The 12,219-nt window shown below is 35.5% G+C and overlaps 1 protein-coding gene across 1 annotated transcript in view; it reads right to left on the minus strand.

The window, feature by feature from the left end:
* RNF17 (ring finger protein 17) overlaps window positions 1–12,219 on the minus strand; it is a 123,875-nt gene that overhangs the window by 62,089 nt on the left and 49,567 nt on the right. The window contains 4 exon segments of the mRNA XM_043996376.1: window positions 6,571–6,712; window positions 8,540–8,730; window positions 10,054–10,225; window positions 11,321–11,510. Of these exon segments, the coding sequence (XP_043852311.1) occupies window positions 6,571–6,712; window positions 8,540–8,730; window positions 10,054–10,225; window positions 11,321–11,510 (695 nt within the window).

The raw sequence follows: 12,219 nt of genomic DNA on the forward strand, positions 1-12,219 counted from the left end.
GTAATGGCAAGTCTCACCAAACAAATAAAAGAGAACAGGGAATACAAATAGATAGAAGTGAAGGACGATTTAGAAGAAGAAAAGCAAACACCACTAAAAGAAAGTTCTCTATTCAAGTAAAACAGAATGAACTCAAAGATAGAATCCATAGAGTCAACCTAAGGATTACAGGTCTTCCAGAACACAAGTCAAAAAAACCTCAACACCAAAATATAAGAACTTCTGAACACAGAAAAGAAAATGTCAATAGAAAGATCACCTCCAAGAAAAAACAAGGCTACAGATATTTAGTGGCAAAATTTAAACAATTCAATTCAGAAATAAATTCTCCAAGAAACCAAGCCCAGTGACTTGAACTTGTCAAGAACAGGGAGATGCCATCTTACTATATACCCGCCTACATTTGGTGCCAGTTCCCCTTTGGCTATTTTTGTTCTCTCCTTTCTAGGTTAGAGGCCATTATCTTTGACAGAGAAAGAAGCAGGTTGAGTTGACTAGTTCTGCCCTCTGTTGTATTATCATAGTTCTATTCATTTTGTAACAGCAGTCCCAGCATCCTCTTTTATCTCCTCTATGGATGAAAAAAAATCCTTTTACATATGTAGCCTTTAGTTTTCTCAAACAGCAAATGCTCTCTCCTCTATGCAAGAAAAAAAAAAACCACCCTTCTACATATGTAGCCTTTAGCTTTCTCAAATGTTCTAGTAAAAATAACCCTTATTTCCATCTTTTGTGTATTTCTTTAAAAGAACAACCACATTATTCTCTTTATTTTTAAATTCTGCCCCCATTATTCTCTTTAGATAACTGCCTAGTTTCCTCATTAGAATTGTTTCTCTTTGTCCTCAAATCAATTAAGCTTTTCTTAATTGAGAGCTTCTCATCCCTTCTAGATTCAATTTCCCTGTAGAATTTTAGGTCATATGACACCACTTATCCTTTATCCTTTTTGTTGCTAAACTCTGAATTCTATCTTAAAATTTGGCTTTCCTACTCTCTATTTATAAATTCTAAGTTGTAGGAGTCATTTCTTCCCATTATTTCCACTCTACCACACAAAGTCCAAACCAAGAACAGATACCTGGAATGTTTTCTCTTCTCACTTCAGCCTTCTTGCTTGAAGGTTCATCTAAAATCCCACCTTCTCCAAGAGGTCTACCCTGGGAGTACCTTCCCTCTGAGATTAGATATATGTATATACATGTGTGTATGTATCTTGTATGTACAGTTGTTTGCATGTTGTTAACAATTAGAATGTGAGCTCCTTGAGGGCAGATGCGCTTTTGCCTTTGTATTGTTAGTGCTTAGCCTGGAAAATAGTAAGCACTTACTGAATGTCTACTGTTTTTATTTTACCTTTATATCCCCAGCAAATAGTGGTTTCTAGCACACAGTAGGCACTTAATAATTGCTTTGTGGACTCTTAAAAAACACACAATTTATCTTGTTTTAAAAACACCTATACTTCCTGCTTTATTCCTTCACTATCCCCTCCAAGAGAACCATCTCTTAAAATAAATTTTAAAAGGAAGAATAATAAGTTTAGCAAAATTAACAGACATTTAAAAAAATCTAATATTATACTCAATGTTCTCACTTATGCCAAAATAAAATAGAAGGAGCTATCTTCTCATATGATCCTCAAGTGAAGTGGAGAAGTTCAACAGGCTTTCTCAGAATGATGTAGCCAGTAAAATAGTTTTTATTTGATTAAATATCATGAATTCTCTGGCTACTACAGTAGTTACTGTTCTACACAAAACAAATGGGAGCAGGGAGTTACTGGCTACCACTACTAATCTCTTGTTCCTCTAAAACTTACTGAATGATCCTGTTTCTGATAGCATCTGTCACTCCATATTATCATTCCTCAGGATACAAGTAGTGGTTTCTTCATCAAAGGGTCCAACTCTTTCTTCTTTGGGAGGAGCTTCACATTTGTTACTTAGTTCCAAGTGTTCATTGGTCCTTGTAATTTCTTTTTAAATTTAATGTTATTTTTTTCAATGAACAAAAATTTATTCCCTCTCCCTCCACATTGGAAATAAAAGGAAAAAAAAACCCCTTGTAACAAATATGCACAGTCAAGCAAAACAGATTTCCACACTGTGGCTATGTCCAAAAAAATGTCTCAATTTATACCCTGAGTCTCTCACTTTTTTAGGAACTGGGGAGCATTCTTCATTATTGGTCCTCTAGAATCATGGTTGGTCACTGACCTGATAGAGATCTTAAGTCTTTCAAACTTGTTTATTTTTATAATGCTATCGTTACTGTATAAATTATTTTCCTTGTCCTACTCACTTCACTGTTACTAGGCTTCTCTCAAACTGTCCCTTTCATTATTTCTTATAACACAATAGTATTATATTACATTCATACATCATGTGTATGGCTATTCCCAACTTATGGTCACCCCTTGCTTTCTAGTTCTTTGCCACTATCAAATATAGGTCCTTTGTCTATTTCTTGGATTTCTTTGGGGTCTAGGAGTGGTATTGTTGGGTGAAATGATAAGTTTAATATCTTTTTAGGCAAGCTACAAACTACTTTCCAAAATGGCTAGAGCAATCTATAGCTCCACTAGCTGTGCATTAATTTGCCTTTTTAAAAATATGGTTGCTTAGATATATTTTTCCTTAGAAAAATTTTTCCTTAGAAAACTGACTCATGTTTTTTTGACAAAGATATCATTTCCAAAATGAAAAAGGAGTTGATTCAAAGTTCTAAAAGTTGAATCGTCAAATGATAGAGAGAAGAGATGCAAGTTATTTATATAAGAAATTTAATGATGTTTCATATCTATATGAAAGAATACTCCAAATAACTAATAATTAGAGAAATGAAAGTAAAAACCACCCTGGTGTTCTATCTCACATCCATTAGATTAGCAAAGTTGACAAAAATGGACAATGACAAATGTTGTATAGGAAGCAGAAAAACCCACACATTGATGCAGTGTTGCTGTGAATGGGTAAAGACATTGTGAAAAGCAACTTGGAATTAAGCCTCTGAAATTACAACACTATGCATACCCATGACTCAGCAAAATTACTATTAGGATTGTACCCTAAGGAGATTGAAGAAAGAGGGAAAAGTCCTGTATGTACAAAAATATTTGCAACAGCTCTGTGTGATGCAAAGAGATTGAAATTAAGGGGGCACCCATCAATTGGAGAGTGGCTGAACAAATTATGGTCTAATAGAGTTAATGGGATGTAACTGCTGCAAAATGAAGAGGTTTCAGAGAAGATTTGTGAAGTATTGATGCACAAGGAACTGAGTAGAACTAGGAGGACAATTTATTCTCTAACATCCACACTGTAAAAATGAACAATTATCAAAGATTTAAGAACTCTGATCAATGCAGTAATCAAGCATAATTCCAGAGGACCAGTGATGAAGAAGACCCAGCTCCAGACAGAATTAAAGTATTAATATGAAAAAACAAAATACATTTTGGTCATAGAAAACACGGGAATTTGTTTTGCTTGACTGTTAGAATTTTTTCCTTTCTTCTCCCAGCCCTTGAGAGAGGGAGGTTGGGAGGCAGCTGGGAGAAAAATGCTTGGTAATTAAAAAGAGAATTAAAAATATCTAAAATTGCTTGTTTATATCCTTTGATCATTTATCACTTGGAGAATGTCTCTTATTCTTATTAATGTGAATAGTCATTATGGTTTTATAGATTTAGACCTGGAACCTCAAAGGTTATCTAAGTCAATTGCCTAATTTTACCTATGCCTTTGTGGTGCATTTTTTTTCTCCTCTGTACCTCCTGGCATCCATCAGGATTCTTCTCTAAAAACTCCTTTTCTCACTGACACACAAATCCACTGTAGGTGGAGTTGTAAAAAGATCCAACCATTCTGGAGAGCAATTTGGAATTATGCCCAAAGGGCTATAGAACTGTGCATAACCTTTGATCCAAAGCCCAAAGACATCCCCCAAAAGAGAACCCCCCCCCATTTGTATAAAATTATTTCTAGCAGCTCTTTCTGTGGTGGCTAAGATTTGGAAATCAAAGGAATGCCTATCAACTGGGGAATAATTAAATAACCTGTGGTATATGATGGTGATGGAATATATTTTGCCATAAGAAATGACAAATAGGATGATTTCAGAAAGGCCTAGAAAGACTTGTATGAACTGATATACAGTGAAGTAAGCAGAACCAGGAGAACGCTGTGCAGTGACAGCAATATTGTTTGATGAAGAACCATGAATGACAACTATTCTCAGCAATACAAGGATCCAGGACAATCCCAAAGAACTAATGATGAAGCATACTATCCACCTCCAAAGAAAGAACTGATACTGACTGAACCATGCAATTTTTCACTTTCTTTCATTTTTTTCTTTTATTCAAGTTTTCTTATAGAAAATGACTAATATGGTAATGTTTTATATAACTGCACATGTGATTACTTATTGCCTCAGGGAGGATGGAAGGGAGGAAGAGAGGGAAGGAGGGATAGAATTTGGAATTCAAAACTATAAATACTGTTTATTATTTAAAAAATAAATACAGAGATAAATAAGGAAAAAAGAAAGCTCCTTTTCTTTAGTTTTTTAAGATGGGTATTTCCTTCTTCCTGATCATCTAGAGAAGCATTACTTGAGACTTTCATTTCCAGAAGATTGAATATGATGTGCTTTGAATATAGATACCACAAACATGGTAGATGATAAACATTACACACTTTACATCTTAAATTGTTAAAGCATCTATTGTTTACTATAAGCCTAGCACTGTGTAAATGCTGGTGATACAGTGATGCTACCTACTCTCAAGGAGCTTACATTCTAATAGGAAAGATAGAATAAAGGGAAGCTACCAAAGACAGGTGAAGAGGAAGAAAGGTACTCAGGCGGGGGTCAGGCAGTGGGTATGGAGATGAGCAGGTGTAGAGGTAAGCTAGAAGTGGAGAGTGAGCAGCATGGCTTGGTTTTCTCTTATGGGAGAGATTCAATAATTACTGAGTCAACTTCAGGGTGACTTGATTCCCAGGGGGTCAGGAAACTAGGCAGCCAGGGTTAAAGTGAAGCAGACTGGCATGTAAATAGAAAGACTGGAGAATGATCCAGAAGTGAAGAATGAGAGGTACTTCTCATACGGTGGTAACAGGAAGAGATTCATCAATCACCGAATAGGTAGATTTATCCCTAGGGGACCATGCAAACACAGGGGTTTATGCATCTACTGCAAAACCCTTCTTGTTCTCCAGACCTACTGCAAGAGAGAGGTCTTCAGTATTTTGTTTTTCTTGCTAGTAGCTACCCTGAAAATGTGCTGGAATAAACTGCTTCTGGGGGTAGTTAATTCCAGATTTGTCACTCTCCTTATTAGTTCCTTAGCAGTCCAATTTTCTTTCTCTTTTGTTACTAACCTTTTTACCATATCCTACCAACTTCCTTCTCTTCTTCCTTGATTTCTTCTCGAGACTTTCCATATTCTTCAATAACAAGTGAAGCTTTAAATAAAGAGGAAAGTTTGACAAAGACATTTGCCCTTATCATGGAGAGTAACTGGTACAAAGTTCAAATGAAAGAGGGACTTTGAATAAATATTTAGATTTCCCAGATAATCCTGCTTTGTGAATAACATACTGACTTCATAAAGTTCCTGAATGAAAATTATGGGTTTTCTCAATGAGATCCTTGGTTACTCAAGAGAATTCACAGAAAAATTCCACTTAGGAGTCCATACAAATAGATGACAAATGCATATTTCCCAGGTGATAGCAAGTAGTTAGACAGACAGGCCACTGTGTATGTTAGTATATAACATAGGAAGACAGTAATTTGGGTCAAGAACTGGAAAGGAATTAGACAGTAGGTTGGGTTTTATTTTGAAAGTTGTACAGCATTGTCCACAATCCCAAGTTGTCTTTTACTTCATTAAAATCATATCTTAGTGTTAGGACCTTAGAAATAATTTGATCCAATTGCCTTATTTTATGAATGAGGAAACTGAGCCACAGAGAGGACAACTTTTGTCCAAAGTCACACATGTCACAGTTAGGATTTGAATTCAGTTACTCTGATTCCAAATTCAGCACTCTTTCCACTGTCAGGATGCCTCCCTCTATTTGGTCATAAAGCATGGAAAGCAAAGTTGTTTTTAGAATCGAAATTTTAAGTGACCCCCAAATGAAAATGGAAAACACATGGTACATATAAAAGAAGCTACAATATATTGTCAATGATGGTTTTCATGGAAGGAAGTGGCATAAAAGACCCTACCAGAAAAAGAGGTGCACATGTTTAAAAGGAAAAGAAAAGGACCAAGATGGAGAGTTTGAACACTGCCCTGGTGTCCATGAAATACAGTAAATTAAAGCAAACTGCTCTTGTGTGGAGACTTATAGAAAGAAATGGATCAAAAAAGGGTATACCTAGAAGGTATGGGTGAGTTGCAATTTGCACTGACAGAGGTAGAAGCCACAACACCGAGGTCATGTATCCTTGGAAGTATATAAACCTCAAACTGGATATTCCTACTACACATACCCATTTATCTTTTGGAAACCAGAAATATGATTCCCCAAAGGGGCTCTAGATACTTACCAATTGAAGATAAAAATCAGAAGGATTATTTATATGACAAACCACAACTGATACATTTGACAATTCTTTTGGTAATACAGGTGGATGGTATCTTAAAGTCATATTCTTTTCAGGTGGAATACTGGGTGACTGTGACCTAAACCTAATTAAAAGCACAACCAAAAGATAAGTAAATTGTTAAGATTAAAAGCTGTTCAAAACCACTGCTAGGTTTATATCCCAAAGACATCCCAAAAAAGAGAAAAAGACCTATTTGTACAAAAATGGTTTTAGAAGCTCTTTCTGTGGTGGCTAAGAATTAGAAATCAAAGGAATGCCCATTAATTGAGGAATGGTTAAACAAGCTGTGGTATATGATGGTGATCGAATATTATTGTGCCATAAGAAATGACAAGCAGGATGATTTCAGAGAGGCCTGGAAAGACTTGTATGAACTGATGTATAGTGAAGTGAGCAGAACCAGGAGAATGTCATATACAGTGATAGCAATACTGTTTGATGAAGAACTGTGAATAACTCAGCAAAACGATGATTCAGGACAATCCCAAAGGACTAATGGATGAACCATACTCTCCACCTCCAAAGAAAGAACTGATATTGACTGAACAACAGACTGAAACATGCAATTTTCCCACTTTCACTTTTTTCTTTTATTCAAGTTTTCTTATACAAAATGACTAATATGGTAATGTTTTACATAACTGTATATGTATAACCTATATGTGACTGCTTACTGTCTCGGGGAGGGAAGCAAACAAGGGAAGAAGGGATAGAATTTGGAACTCAAAACTTTATATTAAAATGTTTACTATTTTAAAAAAAGATGAAAAGCTGTTTTCAAATTTCTTCCTTGTTCCATTGACTATCTCTGAAAAATTTATGGATGTTTAAATCCTTAATTACCTAAAATAAGCTAGGTAATTTTCAACTTGTCAATTTAAAATGTTATTTAGCCCCTCTCTTCAATCCCTATTAAGAGATTTCAGTATTCTAGTTAACTTCAAACTGAATCATAAAACAGTAGAGTTAAAAATTAAATTTTGGCCTTCATTAAAAAAAAGGACAACCATGATATATTTGGATACATTTGAAGTTATCTACATATTAAGCATAAGAATAATTTCTAAGTGTTAGCTAAAATAATCTCAAACAGTCTCTGTGATTTAGTCTTTCTGAGGTAAATTAGCCTTTATTTAATTACCAAGGTCTTATCTGAGACCTTCTCTAGGACAACTGTATACTGCTTCAGTAGTGAGCTTAAACAAGGATATCCCTAGTCATATTATTCATACTCTCTACACATTACAATTTTTTTTTTGGCAGGGCAATGGGAGTTATGTGACTTGCCCAGGGTCACACAGCTAGTAAGTGTCAAGTGTCTGAGGCCAGATTTGAACTCAGGTACTCCTGAATCCAGGGCCGGTGCTTTATCCACTGCACCACCTAGCTGCCCCACATTACATATTTTTAAAACAATTCATTTTAATTGTAATTACTTTAAATAAGCATGTCCTGTTAGCAGTACCTCCCATACATAATTGAGGGGGGAGGAGGGAAAAAGCCCAAATGGTATAAAACCAGGATCACAGTGAAAGATGTAAAAAGTGCTCAATGTCTTAAAATTTCAAAGACCAGTGATTTCACTCAAAAGCTGGAAATGGAGAATCTCATAAGAGATTATTGGATGTGCTAAAGAAAAATTATCTAAATTAAAATTTTTTATTCACATTTTGAATCATAATGCACCAACTTAAACTTGTTCTCCCTATCCCCTATAGCTAATAAACCAAATAATTTAAATTTTTGTTGTCATGGAATGTGGCTATAGCAAATGATAGATAACATGTTAGACATATGCAGCAGTCTGACGCTAATTGTGACATCTCAAATCTCTTTTAAATATATGATTTTTTAAAAGATGAAAAATGTTCTTCAAATAACAAGCTGTCTTTTCTAATAAGATACATACCTTGCTAATTCCATAAAAACTAATGCATCTCTAAGAGATACTGGCATATCACTGCTTATTTTATTTGCTGGAGGTTTCTTGAGATCTACAATAAGCACACCATCTTCTTCTCTAAAGACTTTCATTAGAACAGCTTTGTTGTTTACCATTTTTAAAAATTCCATTTTAGCTTCTTCTCCCCAGCCTTCATTCTATTGAATAAATCAAAATCAAGTCAAATATCACAATACTTCTATAACGGTAATTTCTCTAGACACTGATAGTGATTTCCTTCTCTATAGAATATAATCTTAAACAAAAAGGATCAGTCAAATTACAAATTTAAACATATATTGAGGGGGCAGCTAGGTGGTGCAGTAGATAAAGCACCAGCCCTGGATTCAGGAGAACCTGAGTTCAAATCTGACCTCAGACACTTGACATACTAGCTGTGTGACCCTAGGCAAGTCACTTAAGCCTCATTGTCCCCCCCAAAAAGACTGTGTTGTTTAAAAAACCAACCCCCCCCCAAAAATATATATATAGAAAAAAGCAGCTGCCATCAGAAACCAAAATAGGCTGACTTCTCAGCCTATGCTAACAAAACTAACCATATCAGCTGTTGTTTTATCATCATGACATAGTGGAAGAAAGAAGATCTGGGAAAGACTATATGTTAGATATTATTGACAAGTCATTTTACCTCTCTAAGGATAAGTTTCAAAATGATTGCTATTTGTCACAGGAAATGTGGACCAACCATGGAATTGGGAAGCTTTGGGTTCAGATGGTCTCTGACATATACCAGCTATATATGACCGTAGACCATCACTTAATCTCTGAGTAATCTAGGTAACTCTCTAGGACTAAAAGTTATAAATGAGCTACACAAAAATTGCCAACCTAAGTGTGAATTCCCCATGTAGAGGAAAAGAGAAAGGGGCCATCTTTTGAAATGAATTACTACATCTAAGAAAATGACCTTCATTTTGGTTCAAGTGAGAAGCCATGTGTTTCCCTATCTTGGTCCCTCACCACTTCAGTCCTTGCTTGTAGGCTAATAAAACAGTTCTATTTCTAGTTATATATAAGTTCTACATCAAAACATAAATGCAAATTGATCCACCTGCAAGGTTAATGCTATTCAAAGCTAGCCATGGTTCCAGGTGGGGATGGGATGATTTTGTGGGTGGGGGGGCACTGTTTTCTTTATGGGTCTCCTGGTAGCACACAATTTGTGTTTGTTGTTTTTTTTACATATTTCTTTAATAAAGTTTCTCCTGGTCTACTTATGAGCAATATGTGGGTGCTGTGGTCAAAGCAAAACAAAAAACAACAAAATCCTTGCACTGTCTACATCACAGGATTTAGATGGGCTCTTGTATACTTGGTATATAAAAGTCCTTTGTGCACATTCCAATATATTTCTAACTCTTCTAGAATTGTTTCATATGTAGTATTTAAAAATAAAAAAATTTCTAAGAGAAACTATTCTTAATAAATACTCATTAATATTTGTTGAATTAATTACTCACCGAATTCTGTGGAACAATATCCTTTAACGAGCATGGCAATGCTAATGGATGGAGATCTCCTAGTAGTGCTTCAATATATGAATCAGGCTTTCTTATAACAAGACATAGATCATTTACCAATAAATGTTGTAGAGCACTGTGTCCTGGTCTAACCATGTGGCCATCACCAATCCTAGCAGGAATTTAAGCAACATTGTCAGAAATAGTCATTCAATCCTGAACTTTTATCCATTCCCAAAGTTAACTATGCTTAAAATTTAGAAGAACAGTCAACTTCCTTATTTAACAAATGAGGAATCTGGATTACAAGAGAAAGAAGTGATGTGCTTGAAGTCTCACAGGTAGTATGTGACAGAGGTAGACTCTGAACCCAGGTTTTCTGACTCCAAATACAGTGTTTTCTTACTATACCATGCTGTCTTTCATTAATAAATAGGAATGACTTAGTCTCTGACCAAATTTCAACACTTATAAAAACTGACCAAAGAAGTTACAATGCTATATTTGCTAATTCACAAAAGCTCCAATACCAGTGACAGATGTGTTCTCATCAAAATTTTTTTTGCTCATTTTTTTGTTTTTGTTTTTGTTGCAGGGCAATGGGGGTTAAGTGACTTGCCCAGGGTCACACAGCTAGTAAGTGTCAAGTGTCTGAGGCCGGATTTGAACTCAGGTACTCCTGAATCCAGGGCCGGTGTTTTATCCACTGCGCCACCTAGCTGCCCCGCTCATTTTTAATTGATGTAGGCTATTTACTACCCAAATGGGAGATAAATACTATATTTAACTTAATTATAATTTAAATGTTAAAATCATACTGACGGGGAAGCTAGGTGGTGCAGGGGCAGCTAGGTGGCACAGTGGATAGAGCACTGGCCCTGGAGTCAGGAGTACCTGAGTTCAAATCCGACCTCAGACACTTAACACTTACTAGCTGTGTGACCCTGGGCAAGTCACTTAACCCCAATTGCCTCACTAAAAAAAAAATTAAAAAAAAAATCATACTAACACCGTAAGTATTATTTTATTTTAGAGGTTTAAAAAAGCCCACTTTTCTCAAGTTACCCAACATTTTTTTATGCTGACAAATGACTTTTACTAATTTATTAAGAAATGAAGGGGTGGGGAAAAAGTAAAGTAAATTAGTTGTGGAACTGTGAAGTTCTTTATATGATATTTCTACATATGACTCTCTAGCTATTATTTTTCCCTCAATCCATCTAAGTAGGACACAAAACAGAAACAAAAGGAATTAGAAATGGCATACCCTGAAACGGCTAAGACTTCAGAATTCCCAAAGTCTATCATGAAAACTCGCATCAGTGCAATATCACAGATTGGGTATTTAGTAGGATCACAGGGCTTCCCCACATGTTTATTTTCAATAGGAATTAGTTCAGTGATAGTTCCACGGCACCACATTCCATTTTCTATACTGTTGACAAATATCTTTGCACCTAAGGAGATGGAAAAACTTTTAAGGACAAAACGAAAAAATTTTTTAAAAGGTACAAAACCCTCCTGATTTAATATCATGTGAATTAACTTTACTTTGACACAAATTTAAAAAATGCATTTGTTTATTTAAAGTTTTACATGCAGAGTATTTCAGGAGTCACCAAAAAAGGTGCAAGACATGATTTCTGGACTTCTCTTAGACTTTGGAATCTAGCTGAAGAAATGGAACATTACATGAAACAGTTAAAACAACAAGACAGACACATGACAATCTAAAAAGGACTAGTATGGATAGATAATAAGTGATATAAAAATTCAGAGAAGATTGAAATCATTGGGAACTAGTCAGGGATTAGTTCTGATATATTATTTCATTGGCATTCAGAATGCCACTCTTTCTTGGATATCTTTCTGTTGTTCCTCTAACTACTCCCCTGTTAAGTTGTTTCTTACAACTTAACTACCCTCTTCCCTTTTTTAAAAGATCCCGAGGGGTAGCTAGGTGGCGCAGTGGATAAAACACCAGCCTCAGGAGTACCTGAGTTCAAATCCAGTTCAGACACTTGACACTTACTAGCTCTGTGACCCTGGGCAAGTCACTTCACCCCCATCGCCCCGTGCAAAAACAAAACAAACAAACAAAAAAAAGCAGCTCCTTAAGGCTCATACATCTCTCTAAAATCAAGCCTATTTGTCATTCTTGATTTT

This window comes from Dromiciops gliroides, chromosome 3 (genome assembly GCF_019393635.1).
Source record: "Dromiciops gliroides isolate mDroGli1 chromosome 3, mDroGli1.pri, whole genome shotgun sequence".
Lineage (NCBI taxonomy): Eukaryota > Metazoa > Chordata > Mammalia > Microbiotheria > Microbiotheriidae > Dromiciops > Dromiciops gliroides.